Genomic DNA, 23,619 nt, shown 5'->3' with positions numbered 1-23,619 from the left:
GTTTCTCAATGAACCTTCTGATTTTTCTCTCCACTATTTTTAGCACTGGTATTCTGATAATGTGGAACCCATTAGGAACCCCGATAATTCTGTGAGTGGCTTGTAGGAGTCTCTGTTGAAGTCCTAGCTTACTCTATAACCTGAGACAAGTCTATAAAATGCTCCTTTTTTCTCAAATGGAAAGCCCGATTGCCACATCTGTTTGGGATCATAAGAAATAATACTTACATAACATTTGGAGTCTTTGAATGAAAAGTTCCTTGGAGTTGCTAACTGTTCTTAAAATTTCCTCCACTAACATTGTGGAAATCCATTGTCATGGGTATAGTTCTGAGCTGAGTCGTGACTACACTGCAAGTCCTGGACAGTAAAAACATCTAAGCCTTGAAGTTCTAGTCATTTATCTTAAAAGCTACCCATTTATTTCCTAGATGTTGACACTGAATGCTTCCCCTGTTGCAGTGTTGGTTAACATGCTAAATCTTCCCATTGGGTCTTCATCCTTACCCGTTTGGGATTGTATCTACTGGCAGATGCCAGTGGGTTTTCCTGAGTGAGGTCATCTGGAACACTAGGATGCTGACGTTAACTTTCCTCTGCAGGAGTGAAGAGAAGTAAATACTCCTGCTGGCCCGTAATGCTTGAATTCATGACCTGAAACTCCTCAGACACTGTCAGGGACCGCTGGGGACCAGCACTGGATGTAACTTCGAGATAAAAAATGAACTGTGGCTGGGAAAACTGCTGGAGCCAATCAATGCACAGATACAAAAGCAGTAGTGCATCTTAGAGATGGAAGGGATGTTAGAATCCCTCTAGTCTTACTCCTTCTTCAAATGGGGAAACTGAGGCTTAAGGAGGTCACAGAATGGTTTAGTCACAGAATCGAGTTGGAAGCTTACTTTGATATTCCATCAACTACCCAGATGTCTGTACTATTTAGGACATACAGCAAAAGAAAGTGTCTGAGGAGTGATTAGGGAGACTTCTAGACTACATTAAACTAGTGCAATCCCTGGTGGGACCTAAAGCCTTACTCTTCCCCAGGACACCCAATAATAAACTGAGAGTATTATTGATTCTTTCTCTTTCCTTGCCTTGGGACTGTGATGGTGAGAAGAATTTGGCATTTTACCTGATCGTTATTGGAAACTTGGCCTTCTGCTGGAGAATTCAAAATTCAGTTCAGGAGATGCCTTCCTCCAGAATCAGGTGGTGGAGATCAATTATTAAATTTATTAGTTTTCTCTCTCTCTCTCCCTCCCTCCCTCCCTCCCTCCTTGCTCTCTTCCTGGATTATTTTTTAACCTTGCTTCTGATGATCTCTTAATCTTCACTTTTCAAGTTCAATTACATTTCTGATGTCACAGATATATCCATTGCTGAGTCTTTAGTATGCAGAGGTACTGAGCTTGTCCTTCTGAAATTCTTCCGGGGTCAATTTGTCCCAGGTCCAGTCTAGGTCCAGGAAATGAGAGTATTTCCAACTCATTAGGGACTATCTTGGCCTTGAGCAGAAGTGGGATCTGAATCATTACTTAAGAGAGCTTTGTAGATTGTCACAGTTGGCAGCCTCAGGACTTGAGCTAATCCTGGAAATTCTTTAACTTCCCAGAAAGAAGGTTCCACAAGGTCAGGCTGAGGTCCTCAGGGAAAGCAGATGGAATAAAGCTTATAACTAGTCGCTTTTACAGCTGGACTGGAAGATGAATAAAATTATACCCATTTTTTTGAATCATCAAGCCTTCTACTTTCCAGAGATAACTGTTCTTTACTCCTTTTTTCCTGTACGTGGAGTGGGAGTGGAGTGTGGGGTAGGGAGAGAATACACTGTAATCACTGAAATAAAAGCAAGCAAACTTGTTGACTCAGTTCCCATGGAGAGTGCAAGGAAGGCCAAGCCAATAGAAACAACTGAGATATTACAAAAATGTGTTTCTTTCTGGCAACTGCACAGTCAGTCCTTTATATCCAGTCCTGTAATCGGCCCATCACCCAAAACTCTTTCCAAAGTCATTATTCTGGTTGCGGGGGCTGCTTCTCTTACAAACAAATGTTGATTTTACTAAATGTCCTCTCTCTCCAGCTCTCTTTGTGGCAAAGAAAGAGTATCAAAGCATCGTTTAGGAAAAGAAAGTGTAAAAGATCAGTGAGATACAATACTGAAGGTTTTCTAAAGGCTCATGTGTATCTGGCTCAAGCAACACCAATTCTAAACTATGAAGCCACCTGTAAAATCCAGTTTTAATGAACTTGAAGGCACATCAGTGTTATTTCATTAAAATGAAATTCTGTTTAAATGGAAAACTGCCACTGCAGGGTACATTGCAGCATTGTTCACATGGGTTTGGGGTTGGCAAGTGAGTTCTGTATTTAGAAAAACCAAAGCAAACCCTCTTTCTTTGGGGCCTTCTTCTACTTTGAAGCACTTATCATAGGTTCCTTGGAATGTAGGGAGTGCCCCTGGGTAGGGCCCAGGCACAGCTCAAAATATTGTTTGCCAATTCCTTTTGTGACCCTTCCAGTCCTCCAGTGCCCCGCTCCTTCCCTGTCTCCATCTCCCTTTAGTCCTTGGCCTGAATGCCCCAGGACTGCCGCTTGCACATTTCCACCTCACACTGACTGATTTGATCCCCACTATCGTTTGGGTGGACAATGGATGACATAGAGCAGAAAGAGACAAGGATGCTATTTCAGGCTCAACAAGAGAAATGAAACCCAGGTGGTCACAAGAGGCTGGTAAAAAAAATACAACCCCTGTTTTGAAACTCTCACTTCACTCATTATCTCAGGGCTGGAAGGGACCTTAAAGATCATCTCATCAAACCCCCCCTCCTTTTCCCCTGAGGCAGACACTGGGACTCAGGGGCGAAGTGACTTGTCCGAACTAGTTAAGGCCATTCAAGTGGGGCTTCTCTATCTGACTCCTGCCCTCTCCCTGCCGCAGCCAGTGCCCCACTTCTCTGGACCTGTTGATTACCACACAGCCCACAGCTAGAAAATCCGCCCTGTCAGCAGAACGGCTTTACAAGCTGACATAGGACATGTGCACATTTGGAGTCAGACGACGGCTGAGTTTTAGTTCCAGTTCTGCCTCTGCTTTGTTGGCGCAAACGAGTCACTTCTCCCTTTGTCTGTTTCCCCTATTGGTAAGGAGAAGATAATGAACCTTTCCACCTATCAGGCTCACTTGAGTGTTATAAAGAATAATGAGGTGATATTTGTAAAGTGCTTTGAGCGGCTGGGAAAGAGGTGGGGGTGAGCTCAGTAGAAAGCACTATTAGCTGCAAGCACTTATCAATTGAGCTGTTTAACAATAGTGGAGCGTAAGAATACTCAGAAATGAATTCCAGGGACGAGCCCTGCTTTGAATTTAGGAGGAGGATTAGCGCGGACCTAATAGGTATGCCACGTCTCCGATTTCTTTAGTGTACCGGCAGACCAGGAAAGGTAATTACATTCTTCACTGTCGATTCAGCCTGGAGTTTCAATTGGGATGTCAAAGTGTACTTGTCTTCTATTCTCATACTGAGGCTGTTATGTTGTGATGGTTAAAGCCTGGGGCATCTTCTGTCCCCCGGGGGAATGTCACTTAGGAGCTGTACAAAGCAATTTCCATGCGGTGGCTGGGCTGCTGTTTATAAGGTTGATTAGTGGCGCTTCTAAATCTCAAGCGCCTGGGGAGGAATTTGGATGAATCAGGAAAATAAAAGGCAAGGTCTTCATCAGGGTTGATCTTTTTTCACTAAGCCACTCCTGGGAATTCTCTCAGGAACTCAGAGGTACCTACAACGCAAAGCGCAGGGCTTGATGGCTGTTGTGACACTCTTTCACGTGGAAAGGGAGACCTAGCCCAGGTAAAGGTCAGCTTGCCAGGTCATTAAATACTATATTTAGAGCCGCCTTTTAGCTCTCCTTCCCAACGAGGGTTAGATGAGAGATATTTATGGGGTCCTGAGACATGTGGGAATATTTCTAACTGATAACTCTGATGAAGGATCTGTTTCTCCAAACTCATACCCTTCTGTTTCTAGACCCTCAGCCCCATGTTCAGGTCCCTCTCATTTTCAGGGTCAGGGAAGAAAATAGAGGAAAATCAAACCCGGAGACATGTTTTGGGCTTGTGCAGCTCTCTCTGGGCCAACTAGACAACAAGCCAGGAAGAATGTAGCTCTCTCCATAGTGGGCAGGAGCAGGACTGAATTTTACCATCATCCTCTCGAGGGTATAGGGAGAAGTCAAGAGGTCATTTGGAGTCAAAATTTTCTAGATCAAAGTTATATTGAGGAAATTACACTGATTGCATCTTTGTCCCTTAAAATGTGTGGGCCTCTTTTTAATGTCCGCTTCCTCAAACCCTTTCCCCTCTTTGCCCATCCTCCAGGCCTCTATCTGCAGGGCCGGACTGTCAGGCTTTCCCCTCCCAGGCAGTCAGAGGGCACCCTGTGGGGCCTTGTGAGTCTCCAGTAGCTTCCTCCAGGGTGGTGCAACTTCAGGCCATAAGCCTCCAAGCAGGCCTTCCAGATGCTGCCCCATGCACACACGCGAGCACACCCTGCGCACCAGAGGCCTCTCAGCTCCTCCTGTCATTCTGCTGTGTCGAGCAGGACCCCGCTTTTTTTTTTTTTTTTTTTTTTTTTTTTTGTGAGGGAAAGAGGTTTATTTTTTATTTTATTGATATTTTTATTAACTTCAGGTGTACAAAACATTGTGATTAGACATTTACACACCTCAGAAAGTGATCACCCCAACAAGTCTACTACTCATCTGACACAATACATAGCCATTGCAATGCCATTGATTATATTCCCCGTGTTGTACTTTACATCTTGTGATTGTGTGTGTGTGTGTGTGTGTGCGTGCACACGCCTGAGGTTTGACAATTAAATTCATGAACTCATCTTAGAAAAAGTGCTACACACCTTACTGATAAATATCACTATGCTCACCTTTGAAGTACTCCCCTTGGGAAGCTATGCACTGATGCTAGCACCTAGTCCACCCTTCAAAGAAATTTTGGAACTCTTTTTCTGGAATGGCCATCAGAGCTGTTGTCGTATTACCCTTGATGTCCTGAATGTCATCAAAATGTCTTCCTTTCAATATTTCCTTTATTTTTGAAAGAATTCATTGGGGACCAGATCAGGTGAGTAGGGAGGGTGTTCCAATACAGGTATTTGTTTACTGGCTAGAAACTCCCTCACAGACAGTGCCATGTGAACTGGTACAGTGTTGTGATGCAAGAGCCATGAATTGTCAGACCTCGTATATATAAAATTACTGTTGGCATTCAGTTTTATTTTATATTAGTTTCAGGTGTACAGCACAGTGGTTAGGCATTTATATAACTTATGAAGTGATCCCCCCAATAAGTAAGCCTAGTACCCATCTGACACCATACATAGTTTTTACATTATTGACTATATTCTCCAACTGTATTTCACATCCCGGTGACTGTTTTGTGACTACCAATTTGTACTTCCTAATCCCTTCAGTTTTCTCACCCATCCCCTCAAACCCCTCCCATCTGGCAACCATCAGTTTGTTCTCTGTATTTATGAGTCTATTTCTATTTTGTTTGTTCATTTATTTTGTTCTTTAGATCCCACTATATGAGTGAGATCAAAAGGTATTTGTCTTTCTCAATCTGACTTATTTCACTTAGCATAATATCCTCTAGGTCCATCCGTGTTGTTGCAAATGGTAAGATTTTATTCTTTTTTATGGCAGAGTAATACTCCCTTGTATAAATGTGCCACAATTTCTTTATCCAGTCATCTATTGATGGGCACTTCAGTTTCCATATCTTGGCTGTTGTGAATAGCGCTGCAGTAAATATAAGATATTTATTTTTCAATATATTTTTTTTCAAATTAGTGTCCTGGATTTCTTGGGGTGAATACCCAGGAATGAAATTGCTGGGTCATATGATAGCTCTATTTTTAATTTCTCAGGGAACTTCCATATTGTTTTCCATAGTAGCTGCACCAATTTGCAATCCCAGCAAAACCCCACTGTCAATTCGGCATCTCTTTGGGGCTGACTCAGACCTCTGAGTCCGACCCCTGAATTTCCTCCTGAGTCTGCCACCAACTCATTTTTGTGTTTCCTCAGCAAATCACTTCTCTGCCCTGAGACTCCGTGAAATAATATGGGATTTACTTGGCAGGATCTTCCGATGTCTTTCAAAGACCCAAATTTCTTGTTTATTGTGGTTAGAAAGTCTCAACCGTCTAAAAGCATTGGGAATATTTTCTTCATTTCCCTCTCCCAGGGTATCTTTTTGTCCCAGACACGCCTCCTCCCCCAGTGTTTTTTCAGGAGAGGATGCTGACACTTTGGGCCCTAGCTGCTGGCCTCTCCTTCACCTCTGCCAGGGCAAAGACCAGCACTGGGCTGACCCTCCCCGCCCGGCCAGAAGAGAAGGCTGTGGAAGCCCCCATGCCCCCACGGTCCTTCCCTCTGTGGCCACAGCTGCTTGCCCTACCCAACCCCCTCGCCTGCTCTTTTTCCCAGTGAACCTCAGCGCCAGTGCCCCAGTGAGCCTCTGGGAACAGAGGTCTGTCCCCTGCCCTGGCCTCGGCTCCCCACACTAGAACATTCAGGCATCAATGGGAAACAGCAAGATCTGTCAGCATCGCCCTTTCTTCAAGGCTCTGAGGGCCACATTCTCCACGGCCATCTGTTCCCTTTCACCTCTCGGGACAATGTTGCTTTTTAAAGCCAGCGATTCTTCCTCCTTTATCCCCTCCTTTCCCGCCTCCCCTTCTTCTATGGAGCGTTCCCCCCCCCCCATCTCTTTGCCCAACCCTATGAAATTAGCCTCTCTTAAGAGAAAACTTGCCCTCTTCCACACAAAGCTGTTTTGTAATCTCTATGGGTTTTGGAGTTTTAATTTTTTTTTAAGTTTTTTTTTTTTTTTGAAGTGAGAGTTTGCTACTTTTAAAGTTTGTGATTGTCTTGGGGAGTCTTCTTTTGATAGGGATGGGAAGGGGGAGGACAGGACTTTTCAGTCATCCAGAAAGAAAATACAGAATAATAATAAGTTTTCGTTTCCTGCTGGCAGGCACTTCCCTCTTTTAAGAAGAAACCCTTCCCTTTCCTTCCCTTGGTGATCAGTTTAAGGAAGTTTTGAAACCCAGCAGTTTTTCCACCATTTATTTTATTATTATTTTGTTGTTGCTGCTGTGTTACTGCTGTTGTGCCATTTTTAATTTAGAGCCAGGGCTGCTGTGAAGCGGGCACAGCGGTCTCTTTGGTCTTCTGAGCTGTGTACAGTCCCAGAGGTGCCTGGGGAATCCGTGATGTCTTCTGAGGGCAACCATAGGTCCTGTGGCTCAAGGAGGGTATGTGAAGGGTGTTTGTACCAGTACTGACCCGTGACTAAGTGTGTGACCTTAGGCATGTCACTTTCCTTAGGAACAATGAAGATAAAATCTTTTACTTAAAAAAAAAAGGCTTAATACATGACTCTTCTGTTTGTACCATCACAGTGTTTCATAAACAAGATGAGTCTATGGTAATGTCATGAAAAATTTATGGGCTGTCCTTGGCTAAGGACATTATAATAAGCCACTCAGATGTACATACAGTGCAAACTACCAGACTCAGCTGTTGACATGGGAAGTCAGCTAGAACAAGGCCTCCCAGCCCTGGCTGCTCGTCAGACTCGTCGGGGAAGGTTGCAACACAGATCTGGGGCCAGACTGTCAGGGTTTGAGTCCTGTCTCCATCACTTACTAGCCATACAAATGTGGGTGAAGTTTCATCATCTGTAAACTAAGGGCAAGGATAGAGCATCCAACCTCATGTTGTTGAGATGATTAAGAGATTTTTATCATGTGATGCACCTGAAACGGTTTTTTGCACATACTGTAGAAGGTGCACGTAAATGTTAACTGTGTTGCTGTTCCCCCTTCCCATCCCACAGACATATTCCAGATGAGCAAAGGGACGAACTGGCTTCCCGTGGAGCTCTTCTGATTATCACATTTACCTTCTGCTGCTTTCTTTTTTATGGTAGAGTTACCATTGATAAAAGAAACCAAGTGATTATCAATGGGATTGTAATGATGATTAACATAGCAATTCTACTTAGAAATGTCCTTAAATATACAGACACCCTAAAATATAAAAAAGACACGTAATCATGTACTTTTGGCAAAGAAGGTGAACCAGATGTGGAGATTAGAGTCATAGAAGGAAAGCCAGTCATGATTTTGGCAACTAAAGTCATTTTACATATTTTTAGTTGGAAATCTACAGAACCTGGAGATTTATTTTTCTTTGGTGTCAATTTCTAGAAACCTATCATATAACTAAGTTTCCCAACAACAGGGTGAGAACATTATTCAAATATGCTTTTCTAGACAGACTTAGATGACTCTGAATGAGAAATTAAATATTATGATTTAATGAGGAAAAGAGAATTAGTGAGTATCTAGAAAATGAAGTGGGAGGGCTCCATGAGTTTTCCCTCCCAGAGAAAGAGACAAATGGTCATTCTGTAAATGGCTGAAAGAAACAATGAAAGAAGTGACTGGTCAGAGGGTTGGGTTCAGTTCCTTTCTCTGCCATTTGCCTTTCTCTGCCACTCTCCCTGTAACTCACCTTCCTTCCCTAGAAAACTGGTATGATAATGGTACCTTCCTCACAGAGGTAATATATGTGAGGTATTGAGCCTAGTGCCTGGAACATATCCCTTATCCCAAACTGTTACCTCATAATTCTTTGCTGTAATATTTTATATCAACTGACTTCTGAGATGTGGGACCAGTTACACCAAGTGGGTGGTTGTGATCACTCTGTTGAATCTCATAATTTTCAGTAAACCCATAGTTCTTTCCCATTTCTAGATAAACAGTGGCCTTCAAGGAGGAAGGAAATTGCTTTGCTTAAGAACTCATATTTCGCAGATGTGTGCTGACTGCCTACTGCCACCAAACCAGTTTCCCCAATGAAAATAACCCTGTTAGCATCAGCATGTTTTGTTCATCAGTTCCCTCTCCTGCCATGAGGCTGTGGCCTGAAAGTACTTGGCGGTGCCATCAGGGATTGGGACACTCTTGTGAAGGAGTACTTGAGGAAGTTAAAGTCATCTCCATTGCCTGAGATACACTACACCCTGGCGATCTGCACGTTGTCCAGACCTCGCATCTTGTGATCTGGGGGCCACTGTGAATTTCTGTCGCGAATGGAGTTTTCTCTTCCTCTATGGCCCCCATTTGTTGTGAGCCTTGTGTTGGCGCGACAGTCATGGGACTATCCGTTGTGTTGTATGTGCCTGCATGTGTGCATGCACACCCCAAAAAGGGAGAAGGGCAGCAGCTTCTCTTAGCCTGACTCAGGAAGCCTAGCTCCAGAGGTCAGAGAAACACAATCTGAGCTGAAGAAACTCAGCAGCCAGGCTGAATTCACTAGTTTGGGAAAATAAGCCCAAAGAAACTTTGGGTTCTCATCTGAAACTCAGGGTGCTGAGGTCGCTGGGATCAGCTCACCAAAATATTCATCTATTTCTTACCCCCCCCAAAAACACACCCCTACTCCCTTCTCAGAGCCTTCAGGGGCAACAAACATATGTGATGCCAGCATCCCATTCACTCCCACACCTGAGAATATCCCGATTCCTATCATGATCACTGTACCTCCCAAAGGGGTGCTTGAGATGGGGCTGGAGGAAAGCGTAGCAATAAATCTTCGCACTCTGGGCAAGGTGATAATGAAAAGCATTCTCCCCAACGATGTGCTTCTCTGGTGCCGGAAGGGAGGCAGCTGGGACAGCAGAAAGCCATGGAACGCCTGAGCTCAGGCCCCAGCCGTGCCACTGACTAGGTGGGTTTCGGTAGTCAAGTCACTTCTTGGTCTACGAAATGGGAATGATGCTTATACCAATGTTGCAGGATGGAGGGAAGCCATATTTATTAATGTACTTGAAGTTGAATTCATCAGATGCACTTACGTACTCTGGAGTTTTCCGAGCACCTCAGGACTGCTATCTCCTGTCCCACTTCATTCTGTTTCCTCCCTCGCTTGCACCCTGTTCCTGTTCTCACTGAAGAAACAAAGGGCAGCTTGAACTCTGAAAGCTGAGCTGTGTTTGGTGTCTAGAAGAAATGCAGGCCAAGGATCCTGACAGAGGAGGGACCTTAATGAGGGTCTCTGCCTGAGCAGGGACCTGGGCCCCAACACTAGCCCTGTCCTGTTTCATGCCGCAGGCCATCAGCCGCCCCTCCTCCTTTCTGAATTAGGGTTTCGGTAACTCCTCTGAGAACAACTCCAACCAGATGAATTATGGCATTTCTAAAGATCACTTACACCTCTCCTGTATCCCCCTTGGGAGGCAAGGTGCAGGATAAAGTCAGCAGATAGGAGTCTTAAAAGCTGGGCCAAAGGGCATTTCCCAGAATGGTGTCTTCCATGATGAAAAGGATGTAGAGCCATATCACAGGGTACGAGGTGGAGATTTTCTAATGCAAATGTGTCTGTGACAGTACACAGACTATCCATGGAGTCTGAGAATTCTATAGTTGCAAGCAAAACAGTGAATGTACTGTGTGATTTTCTTTCCCCCAAACTTTAGTGTATATAGGGATCTATATCTGAGAGAGCCGACTTGTTTCACCCCTCATAAATTCTGATTGATTAGGTTTGGGATGGGGACAAGGATTCTGCATTTTTTTTTTAAGTAAACCAAGTGATTCTGATGCATAAACACATATGAGGTCAGACAATTAAGTTCGCAAACTTATCCTAGAAAAAGTGCTGCATCCCTCATTGCTGAATATCACTATGGTCACCTTCGAAGTACTCCCCTTGGGAAGCTATGCACCAACGCCAGCACCTAGTCCACCCTTCAAAGCAGTTTTGGAACTCTTTTTCTGGAATGGCCATCAGAGCTGTTGTCGTATTACCCTTGATGTCCTGAATGTCATCAAAATGTCTTCCTCTCAATATTTCCTTTATCTTTGGGTAACAAAAGAATTCATTGGGGGCCAGATCAAGTGAGTAGGGAGGGTGTTCCAATACAGTTATTTGTTTACTGGCTAAAAACTCCCTCACAGACGGTGCCGTGTGAGCCAGTGCATTGTCGTGATGCAAGAGCCATGAATTGTTGGCAAAAAGTTCAGGACGTCTAACTTTTCACGCAGCCTTTTCAGTATTTCCAAATTGTAAACTTGGTTAACTGTCCAGATGGCACAAATTCATAATAAATAATCTCTCTGATATCAAAAAAAGGTTAGCCACATTGTTGCAACAAGTTCACGAACTTAATTGTCCGACCTTGTATATGAAACTAATGCCCTAGTAATTTCTCCAGAGATCCAGCCCCATGTCCTGATTTTTATATCAGTAACCCAGGTCATCTCTTAGGGTAGGCCAACCTACATCAGTGAACTCTCATATACCTTTCACCTAGACTGTTAACATTTTGCGACATTTGTTTTCTCTCTCTCATATCATTATCAATTCATTTTTTATAATATTTATTATTATCTTTGCTGACTCATTTGAGAGTAAGTTGTAGTCATCATAAACCTTCATCCCCAATACTTCAGCATTTATCTCCTAAGAACAAGAACTCCTCTTATATAACCACAATACAATGATCACACCCAGGAAATTAGCATTGATATAATACTATTATCTAATATACCAGCCAAATTCAAACTTTGTTTTCTTTGATTTATTTTGCTAGTGTTTACTTAAGAATAGCATGTGTTTTCTCTAGTGAGCGAACTTATTTTTAATTAAAGATTTCTTTTCAAAGGGTCACAAGATCTAACTACAGGTCACCATTCAGGATTTTTTTATCCCCTTTAAATAGAAGGTAGCAGGAGGAAAGCTGTATTGTTGGAAAAAGGATTCAGGGCCATGGCCTCTGGGTGGGTGGGAATTGCTTCTTTCTATTCAGACACACTAGTGCAACCCTGTTGTTTTCCCAGCTATCTTTAAAGACCTTCATAATTGTCACCACAAACATAGCAGAGAAGTCCTGGGCAGTACCCCCCATAGAACTTTTGGTTGGTAAATTTTCTTGTAGGGTGAGCATCCTCATCCTGATTTTGGACATTTCCTTAGGGTGTCCATACATCTTGGTTTGGCCAGAACAGTCCTGATTTATCTCTGCTATCCTGATATAATTATTAAAATATTCCCATTTCATGTTCAAAAGTTTCCTGGTTAGATGATAACTTATATGACCACTTATAAGACTGGGAGTAATTACAATATTTTCTCCCCATACAAAAGCCAACCAAATTGTTTAAGTGGTTTGTGCTGGCGCATACCAGCCTTTATCCTAGTGATTAGCTAACTCTGTTTCTACCTTCTGCTGAGGATGAATAACCCATCCCTGACTTGCATTCCAGAGGTTCTGATTGCCCCACCTTTTCGTGGCTTCTTCACATTTCTTACCTTCCTCAGTAGAAGGAAGTTTTATTGAAACTTGGATCAGCCTAGGTGAGTTGTGTAAGTGAAGACCCTGATCTGCATTCACCTCTTTCACCTCTAGCCAAGATAGATTGGGAATGAAATTTTCTGCTTTAGCAAAGTGGAGGAGCCTTATTCTTTACCAGGACTTCCTCAGTGGGCAGATGATATTGAGGCAGTCATTATGTGGTTTTATGCCTCAGATCCTTTATTTGTAAATCTGAAGAAGACTAATAGCTTTAAAGTATTTTGAGAATCGCAAAGCTCTGAAGATTATAAATAAATAACAAAGGACTTTTTTTTCTCATCTAAAATGGCAGCACAGAAACTGCGGTTACTTACTTAATAGATAGCGTGTGGTCCCTGGGCCATTTGCAGCTGATGGGTTTTTTCCAGTGCTCTATTTATAGAGCTAGGTCAGAAATATCACTTCCGTTGGAACTTGACCTACAGACCATTGTCAATTTTAGAGGCCCAAGGAAGTAGAGTTTACACTAAATACAGCTGGCTCACAGGTTCAGTTAGTGAACCACAAGCCCCCAAGGAAATTAATTTTGCTGGAGGATAGATGTCTGAGCCTATCCCAATCTCTTTTATGTGATACCTTTGCCCTGTGGCCTGCTGGAGCTTGTAGGTCGGCTTGAATGCTTCTTCTAGTAATAGCCTACCCTAGGAAGTCTTCCTCTTTTATATCCCTTTCGTCCTCTTTTAGGTTGGCTACTAAAATTCTGGCTTTCTGCATCAAATAGAACAAGAGTTAATGATCTACTAACTGAGGTAGTTTCGACTACTCTGACAAATTTAGAAAAAAGCAGATCCAAGATATTTCCCTACTTCATCCTTCTATTGGGGCTAACCGACATTCTCAGTCACCTTCCCAGTTTAAATGAATGACCCCACAAAAAAAACATATGGTAACACTCAGCAACTTCCACGGGCTTGGTTTTAGACAGGAGAAACTGAATGTAATGGATGATAATCCCCTTCTAATTCCTACTCTTTCACTCAGACTCCCATCTTTAAGCTTTTTTATTATGAAGTTATGTTTGCTGGGATGTGGCCAACACATGTTTACCCATCATAAGCTTTCAGTAGGTAGGACAGACTAAGAAGGTGCCTACTCTGGAGAGAAATTTGCTCCTAGGAAAAGGACCACGTGTCTGAACTCTCTTCAGGCCTAACTGGGTATTGGGTAGGGCACAACCATTCAAAGATAGCACGTGGAGTAGAGCATTCTCAGACTTCCTGGAAAAGTGTGGTCCAGAATGAGGAACTAATCTGGTGTCATCAAAATACCATACATTCAAAGTTCTTAGCACAGGCAGGAAATTTTGAGATCATTTCAAACAACCGTTTCTTGTCATGGATGAGGAAACTGAGGCCCAGAGAGGTGAAAAAACTGGTCATGACTAAAGCCTACTCTAATGTTCATTGTCATATCACCCTCCTTCTCCCATCTGGTCTCACCAAAAGCCCAAAACTAAGTCAGAAATAGAACTCCAGGGTCCTGCCTCCTAGCCAGCAGCTGACCATCTGCTATCATGCATTTTATAGAACATGCTTTAGAACGTGAAGACAAGAAATAAGAAACAGAATGTCAGTTCCAATGGTAACAGATCATCTCCTTCCCTGAACTTATTTCAATCCTGAAAATATTTTTCCTTGTTCTTCCCCCCCCCCCCTTTCTAGTCTCAATAAGTTGCCTTTCATCTGAAGGGAGGCAGGAGGGACCAAAGGTCTAGAATATCCAGCCCTCTTAGGCTATAAACTTTTCCTTCCCCTCTGTTCCTGTTCTGGGAGTTACTTCTTTGTTTACATTTTAATTTTTTTTTAACATGGAAAATCCTATTCTTTTAAAGGTGACCCCTTTGCTACATGGCAGACACTTTTATGTTGTGTACTAGAGATTCAGTTTGACCTCCTAGAAATACTTAGCCACAGGAGTCATAAACTGAAATGTTTTCAGAAAAGAAGCTTACTCATTGACGACTCCCCAACAGGCTCCTTCTAAATACTGACACGGGTTGGTACCAGAAGCCCATTACCTTTTTGGAAATCAAGGCCACATAGCAATCTGATTATCCTCCTTCAGTCTGATTGCCCAAGACTGCACCCTGTGTGTACAGAGGAGAAAGTCCCTTGCCTTGTGAGAAATCTGTCTTCATAACATACTCCCACTACAAAGGAGTGGGGCTTTGGATCCAAAAGATAGTATGAGGTTATGAAAGAGATTCCAGAGTCCAAATCTGTTGTTTTAACCACTTCATTACTGGACTTTACTAGCTTGACTCATTATTTGCAGAATAAACAATGTAGAAGATGATGATTAAACTTGTTTTCTTCCCAGAATTCCATCTTTAGTGTTTGATCATCATTGTTTCTGTTACTTATACATATCAAATATCTTCATCTAAGGGTCACCAAGAACCTTTGGTTGCCTGGAGGCAAGAATTATTATTCACATTTCACAGATGGGTAAGCAAGCACAGAAAGAGAACATGCTTTGACTTACCTAAAAGAACCTCTGAGAGAGTGGAAAATGAATGTTCCCACAGTCTTTTTTAGAGAGATCTGACTTCAGAGTAAATAAATTAGATTTGTCTGTATCGTTTATTCAGATACTTCTACAGGCTCAACCCTGTGACAATGAAAAGTCCCCAATAATGAAAATATTTTGAAATTCCAGTTCATTTATTTGATTTTTGAATTTCTATTGGAATCCACCAAATTCCAGTACAATGAAATCGTACTGACTTGGCAGGTCTAAACATCGCAGCCATCACAAAGGAGAGAGGAAGAACGTGCCCCAATTTTTAGAACTTCCGCTTACAATGAACATAGAGAAGATTCACTTATCTGTTTCCTGACCAACTAGGTCATTGGGCAAGAAATCACCTTTGCTGAAAAGCCAGTAAGCAGATTCCTCCTATCTTAAATTTCCCATAAACAGCATTAATGATCACTTATACCAGCCCTCGCATAGGAATGCTTGAAAGTCAAAAGACATGAGAGACCACTGAGTTTTCCAGTTGAAAATAAAGTTACACATTTCTGGTAACTGACATCATCCCCACTTCCCTATCTCCCAATTCTCTCTCAAGTGACCCCACCACCTATCGTACCCTTCGATTGCTTTCCCATATTTGAGACCCTATTAAGTGAAATAACTTTCTAACCCTGACCAGATTTTTAGCCTGCAACCAGAGAGGGTGAGTTGCAGGCCACCTGACTTGCATGAGTCCAGGTGCAGGGCCAGTTGAGCCAAGTTAAATACCTTGCCAAGCCAGGGCACGCATGTCTTTCTGGAAACCCTTTACCCTGGGTTATCACTGTACATCAGAACAGAGGAAGCTGAGTGGAGTCTGAGTGACACGCAGAGCTTAGATGAGTGAGTGATAAGATGCTCACAACACACCTCTGTCAGTCTCTCCCCAGAAATGGGCCTTCGGGCTTTTCAAGCTCTTCGGGGACCCCCCCTGGCTGGCAGAGTAGTAGGCTGTTTGACATAATGAGATGAGCCTGGAAAAGGCTAATTGGAGAAGATGTTAAGACTCTGTCAGCCAGGTTTCAAACCCTGGCTCTGTCATTACCCAGCCATGTGACCTGGGGATAGTTACTTAATCTCTCCTAGCCTTAGTCTGTCAATAGGGATGATATGACCTACCTCATGGAGTGGTTGCGAGGATATAAAAAAATGGAACTAAGATATGAAGCTCAAACAAGATGTAAAGCGTTCCCCATATAAAGGGCCTACCTAGTACTTAGATGTAGTTCTTTAAAAATGTCGTCTTTTATTATCATTAGCTTGCAAGGCCTTCCCGTTACTGCTCTTGTAGGTGGCTTAATGTTTGTAAGCATTACTGAAAATCTATCTCCTCAAGCTTGCTCACTCAGGGTTTTCACTGGAAACTTTTCCATAATCATTTGTGTTCGCGGTCCTTAGGACCCGAGCATACCTATCCAGAAAACAGGTAAAGTTTATGGGTACTTTTTTAATACCATTCTCATTGGTTTAAGAGACATGGAATTCTTTAAATAGTGACTGCTGGCTAAATGTGGCTCTGATTGCTGAAAGCATCTTCTAGACCTGGGAAGCTCTTACAATTTTATTACCAAGAAAAAATTTTGAATGCTTAACTAATTAGCGACTTCTAATTATTCACATCTAGTTTTTTCTTTGGCAAACTTTAAAGCTCAACCTCACTTCATCCTATCACTTAGCAGGCATCTAAGCAACAGGCTTCTAGAGTTTGCCTGAAGAATGTAAACCTCTGCATTTTAGCTTAAGCAAGATAGAATTAAGAATGTAAATCTGCTGCTAAAACAAGTATATGACATGGTTCAACGTCTGGTAGGAGTAACTCATTAACTATTTAACCAGTATTTTACAAGCTTCCTCTGTGTCTCAGACCTTGTGTTAAGTGAGTCAGGCATACTAGCATGAATTAGAGATGGATTTGGCCGTCTTGAAATATATACTATGGGTGATAAGAAAAGCACACAAGTAATATACCACAGGATAGAAAATGGCAGTAACATGAGAGAGTGAAAGTATTATGGGGGTTTAGAGGAGGAAAACATTATTTCTGTGGTGATCAGGGAAGTGGCATGTAGGAAGTGGTATTGAAGACAACGTGTGGACATAGAGGTCTTCGTGGTATGGAGGGGGCACGGGGAAGAAGTGATTAAATTGGAGCAAAATCTACATGAAGTGGACTGGAGGGAAGAGGTGTGGAAAGACAGGTTAGGCACGGGCTGGAAGAGCCTCGAATGCCAACCTTAGGAACTTAGAACTCTTTGAAGGCACTTGGGGGCTACTGAAAGCTTTTGAGCATGCTGATCACAAATGGGAGGGTAGTGTGCTTGGATGTGTGCGCGAGGAAGTTATGGTAACTGGGCGGTAGAACAGAGGACAGGCGTTGGTGGGAGAAACTGACAGCAGCATGGAGATCAGGTAGAAAACTGTAGCAGTATCCTCAGGTGAAAGCTAACGTGGGTCTGTTGTAAGGTTGGGGTAGGAAGAATGAAGGGTAGGGAATGGATGTAGGTGAGATTTTACAGTTAAATCAATAGGACCTCACAATTTATTGGAAGTGAGGAGCATGGAAGAAGGAGACATTTTTCAATGGAACTGAGGTTTCAAACCAGGTTAACTGGAAGGCCTGTGAAAGGGACAAAGAAAGAGGAGTAAATCTATATGGGAAGATAGGAGCTCGATTTGAAAATATTGAATTTATGGTGTTAAATTCGTTATGTCAGCCTTGCATAATGAATAACTTCTTGTGATTCAAAACAGAGGAGAGGAGCTGAGGCGAGTCAGAGGTTGAGACAAAGGCTTAGGAATCACCCACACGGGGGTGTCATCCTTGTCAATAGTGAAGACATGCCATATTGAGCAGCTTGCTGGGAATAGGTCAGAATCTGGCTCATAAGCATGTTTGTGTGTTTTTAAAAAATTTTTTAATTAACCAACATTTTAAAATCAGGAGATTGTACTTAAAATATTGATTTCTGCCTTCTCTTCTAAAAAATCAAAAGATGTGGCTAACTATGAACTCATATTGCCACATGATAGCAACAGCTGGAGCTGGACAGGGCTTCCCCCTTGAGATCCTGGGTAAATCCGCTAATTCACTAGTCTCCACCACTGCCCATCCTCTCCTAACACTTAAGATTAAACAAAAAGAGGATTGATTAATGGTTGCCTAGGGCTGGGGGCAGAAAAGAAGGGTTAGAGGCTCATGACTAAGGGGCATGGGACTTCCTTTTGGGGTGATGAAATATTCTAAAGTAGATGTGATAACGTTTGGACAACTCCAAATATAGTAAAAACCATTTAACTGTACCCTTTAAATGGATGGGTTGTATGTGTGAATTATCTTAATAAAGCTGTTTTATAAAAATGCAAAAAGGAGAAAATTCAGTTGCTCTTGCTTTGTAGCATTGGTTTTCTTATAGTAGAAAACATTTCTCTGTTAATGTGTCTCTATCAAGAAGGGGAAACTAAAAGGTCGACTGAGGTTGTTTTTTTTTTAAGAGAAATGGAATAGTGTACATCTCTTTGTGGTAGTAAAGAAGTCTACATGTTAAAATGCAAACACCTGGCCTCTTTATTAGTGTATTTCCTGACCACTGAAGGCACTTGGGTATTAGGAAAAATTGGGGTTGTGGCCAGCTTCCTAACATGGACCCACTAAGAAGAGAGGGAGAAGAAAAACAGAGAAAGTAAAGCAATCAATGTGGTACAAGGAGAAGCAGAAGAGGCCAGCATATTGGATGCCAAAGGAGGGTGAAAGTTTATCAGCTGCTGACAAGAGGTTGAGAAAGTTGAGGACCAAGAAGTCAGGAAGCTGCAGAAGATGATCTAATGCGAGCTTAGAGCGATGGGGCCAGAGAGGGATACAGACGAAGATGACCAAGCGCCCAGAATGTATCCTTTCAGGAGTTAGAATTCTATCCTCAGGTACAGAAGACTGCCAAAGGGTTTTAAGTAAGGGAGTGATGTGATCAGATCAACACAACTTGGATTATTTCTTTTCACATTAATTTGTGTGTGTTTTGAATTGTGTGTATGATGAACCAAGGTTGCCCCAAATTTTATCCTCTCCTCTGCTAAATTCTCCTTTAGTCTGAAATCCCCAGGCTTGTTGAGGCCCCCATTGATTTCCATCTAATGTATTCCTGTACCTGCCTGAACCAGAAAAAAATATATGGTTGGCGTCGTCCTAACCCAGGGGCTCTCAACCTCAGCACAGTTATATGTGGAGGCAGATAATTCTTTGTTGGGGGGTTGTCCTGCATGTTACAGGATGTTTAGTAGCATCCCTGGCCTCTCCCCTCTAGATGCTGGTAGCACTCCCACTTGGACATTGTCAACAAAATCACTTCCAGCACTCCCACTTGGACATTGTCAACAAAATCACTTCCAGGCCAGAACCACTAAACCACATTCATCTGTTATAGTATTTGGTCCTAGGACCTCAAAGTCATGCAAAGTAGGTAGAACGCCCTGAAAGACCAATGACCACTCCACACTGAACAGTGAGCATTAGATGATGCAGTGAGTAGGCAACAAATAAGAAACACAAGGCCTCATTTCATTTTAACTAATTTAGTCGGCTTCAACCTCTGTATAATTTATCTCCTCATTGAAGAGAGCTGGGATCTTGAAGATACAAGGCAGACTAAAATGTTCCACTATGCCCTCCAAAGACTAGGATTCCTCCCATGGCTCAGGCCCAAAGTGAGCACAGGAGTTCGGAGGAGGCCTCAGGATGTGCTAGATGTGATAGCGAAGGCTGGCTACTGAATAGTGAAGTAGAGGAGGAAGAAGAGGAGGAAGGCAGAATGGTTTCCTCCTGGTGATGTCAAGAGGCACCAGTAAAGCCCTGGAGATGTAAGATAGCAGCTGATGTGCAACGTGGAGCAAACCAGAAACTCAGACAGTTTCCTTTAGATCCTCCCCTTATAGAAAAGTCTTAGAAGGCAAAAGAATGTTTCTCTTGGGATAAGGATGTGTAATACAGAGATATGAAATGGTGAGATCTTCCACATTCCTCTTCTGGGTGTGTGCACGCGTGCAGGAGTTGGAAGCGCAAAGGAATTTTATATGGATATGCCACCATTTCTATATTGATAAGGAAAACTGAGTTAAAAATCTTATCAAGCTAAAAACGTCTTACAACTCTATTAAACTAAGACTGTTTCATAACCAGCTCTTATTCTACCTAGTAGTATTATGCCTTTCTACCATGGATGTTGAGTGGCTTGGCTTATCTTTAGCAATGGCTCCAAGCTGCCTTGCAGTGCAACCTCTTATTGATATTATAACTCTGTTACCTTTTAGCCCAGCAGTGGTCACTCACACCGAGGCTGAAGGAAACTCATGCTGGCTTTTATTTTCAGTCTCATATTCCTTAACCCCTCTCCTTCTCTAATTTATCAGCTTCTAGGGTAATGAGCCCCCGAGTACCCTCTGAGCACTGAGCAATGACTGGACTTTTGCGTACGTGAGACACCGTCACAAGAAAGGGCATCTATCATCGTAGCTCTTCTCTGCTTTATTTCAGGGATTTCTGGATCCAGCTGTGTGACAGCTGCACTAGGAAACACCTGGAGCCATAGTGTAAATACCCGGCTGATTTTCCAGCACCTTGGTTCAGAGAGAAGACAGGTGAGTGCTTTGACAATGTCCTGTGACATTCAAGGTTGAGAACAAGTCGGACCTAGTGATCTGAATGTTCATTTTCTGAAAGCATTGGCCACGTTGTCTGTCCTGGTCCAACACTGGCAGGGTCTAGGTAGAGAAGCCAGCATCCCTGCCTGCCCCAACGGCAGTTCAAATGAAGTGGGAAGACAAGTAACATACAGTACAAATTATAAGAATGGACCCTAGAGAGTTAGCACCTCCTGATGTTTGCCAATAGCTTGTAAGGGACCCAGGTCCACACCCAGGGATCTCAAATTCTCTACCTGTAGAGGGTGAGTGATCATTTCACTTAGCTGATCATCTGTTGAGCTCTAGATAAGTCATGTACAAATTAAATGGTGATGGTGCTTTTTCTTAAATTAGTATGCTTTGAAAACCTTAGACCATACAGACCTTGCCAAGTGAATAAACTATTCCCCAGATCCTAGGTACTTTTGCATTAACTCATAAACCAGTAGCTTAAAGTACTGGATGATGCTAGGGAGACCTCCAAAAGGGGAATGACTTTCTCAGAGCTCCCAATACTGGTTTCTATCCTGGCCTCAAATGAGAATTTCCCCCTTCCATTTATTATAGAAATGTTAATTTCTACCCATTTCTTCATCTCCCCTCCACACCCAAAGAAAGTACCACCACAGCCTGACCTCTTTGTTAAGATGTTTTCTAATGAGGAATTTTATTTTTCCCGACATCTATCTTCAGCTTTGTCCTCTGTGTGGACCAGGTTCCATTACAACCTCCCCTACAAGCAGGAGGATGAGGAAGACAGGGTGATTATTCTCATTTGTTGGATGGGGCAGAATTCAGAACCCAGCTTTGCCCATTTTCCTAAATAAAACAAATCCAAGTTATTAATTAAAGAGGCATGACGTGTCACGCTGGTAGTCCTTTCCGGAGGAGGTGGTGGGAAAGGAATTGTTGCCCTTTACCTGCATTAGGTAAATTGGCTCCTTTTCAGGGAGTCAGGAATCATCAAAAACAGACATGAGCCTTTGCCCGTTCCAGACATAACTTTCCGAGTGCCCTTGGTTACAGACCAGAGGATTCTTCTTGGTTTGCTTGGGACTGTGTAAATAACATTCCAGCTTGATGATTGAGTCAGCCATGTTCTGAGAAGATGGAGCTGCTTGTTTTCGTTTAGGGGAACATTCTTGAATTTTCAGGCCCTGGCGTGCTCATTACCTCAGTGATACCTGTTCCCTGATGATTCGTATCCTGGGTTCTGAATCCATTACCTCTCTTTTCAGTGAAACGCATCCAAAAATATTCCTGTAGAACCAAATGACCTAAGTTTCTACCCTAGGTTATAAATTTTATTAAATAAATCCTGTTTGCAGCTATCGGGCATATCATTAGGGATTGTCAAGCAACTACTTGAACTCTTAATTGAGGAAGCAAAATTTATTGTGAATCTGTGTTGATTCAGTCATTTTCATGGATTCTTAAGCCCACTCCTTGAAAACTTGTAGTTTGTTTTACATTTTAGGCTTTATACACTGATTTTGTGATTCAGTCGGTAATATATGGTGTCATGGATACCGGGGTCCCAGTTTTATTGATTCTAGTTAGCATTTATTAGTAAATAAGGAAGTTAGTGCCACATTTTTCTTTTCTATTTCTTTGAATAAATTAACCAGTCATTTCCATTTTGTTAGTGTCAGTAGGAAGTGGCTGGCAAGACAAATGCTATTATTTTGTGTCTCTTTGGTGACTGGAGGATTTTGGTGGCTCTTGGTTCTTGCCTCATAAGGTCAAATGCAGGCCACTGGTCATGAGCAGGACCAGGAGCAAAGTAAGGATGGATCAGTAATCGTCTATCAACGCATATCCTATTAGGTGGGTCAGTGGTGTCACCTTAATCTACAAAGGGGAACTTGTTACTATCATTACTAATCAATCAAGAGCAGAGTTAAATGTTTTTGAATCATGTTTTCAAACAATAATGAGATATTAAAGTAAAACATGACCAGCCTTAAAATGGCCAACCCAGGCAAAAGAACATGCATTTCCTCTATAGACGTGTGTGTGTCTGTTGAGACCAAGTGTTAAAGTAGTGGCCTAATAACTAGGATAAAGCTTGATAGAGAAAATGTGTCTCTATCTGCTGACCTAATCTCGCCTTCCCAGAAGAGCAGGCTTAGTGATTCATTGAGCCTTTCCTGTGGTCTTACTTCATGACAACGTAGAGAAGCCATATGAAGAGAAACCTTTCCTGGGATATGTGCACAAAACAGTACTTGAAAGCTATCCTTTAAGGTAATTGCTCTGAATAACACTGCTTTATAACACTACTTAGTAGGAGACTATACCTGGATCAGTCCAGGACAGACAGACCTATGGAAAACCAGCCACTAGGAGAAGATACCAGGTGTAGATTTTTTTTTTCCCTTTATTTTTTTACCCCTATGTGCAAGCAGAGGCCATTACACCAAGGGACCAAGGTTATGGAATGAAGATTATGTTTTATCCCGTTTCTATGTCATTGAGCGCTACACCAGCACTCTTGAATGTGAGGCTTCGTCTGAGATCACAGGGCTGGAAGGGGATCAGGTCAAGTGGAGCAGATCTGCGAGCCGATTAACCCAAGAGCTGAATTGTATAGTCCAAGGGAAGAGTCCTCCCTGGCTGATTATTTTCTTTTACACTGTGGAAACATTGTAAAGTTATATAACCAAGAAAGAAATCTCCTTATCAGGGCACAAGCCAACTTAATTCTCTTGTTTATTCTGCTGCAGTGTTTGTGAAAACTCTCTTAAGAAGCTGGGAAACATTTTCTCTTGGACTAATTTAGCTTTTTTTCTATTTGACATTTTTTACTCCTGTCCTACTCTGCTTCAATCCTTCTCCACCCTTTTTTGCAACATTTTTAATCTTTTTTTTTTTTTAAGATTTTATTGGGGAATTGGGGGAGGAGAACAGCACTGGGGAATCAGGGGAAGGGGAACAGACAAGTTGCTGTTGTTTTGTTCTTCAGTCTAGTT

General features: G+C 42.5%; 1 protein-coding gene across 2 annotated transcripts in view; it reads left to right on the top strand.

Moving 5' to 3' along the window:
* Window positions 1-23,619, top strand: part of RAD51B (RAD51 paralog B) — a 579,424-nt gene that overhangs the window by 470,731 nt on the left and 85,074 nt on the right. For both annotated transcript variants that reach the window (XM_019641386.1, XM_019641387.1), the window contains exon 8: window positions 20,499-20,602. In XM_019641386.1, the coding sequence (XP_019496931.1) occupies window positions 20,499-20,602 (104 nt within the window). The remainder of the gene's footprint in view (window positions 1-20,498; window positions 20,603-23,619) is intronic.

This window comes from Hipposideros armiger, unplaced genomic scaffold, assembly GCF_001890085.2.
Source record: "Hipposideros armiger isolate ML-2016 unplaced genomic scaffold, ASM189008v1 scaffold_59, whole genome shotgun sequence".
Taxonomy (NCBI): Eukaryota; Metazoa; Chordata; class Mammalia; order Chiroptera; family Hipposideridae; genus Hipposideros; species Hipposideros armiger.
Note: the sequence above shows the minus strand (reverse complement) of the source record. Positions and strands in the feature narration are given on the sequence as shown.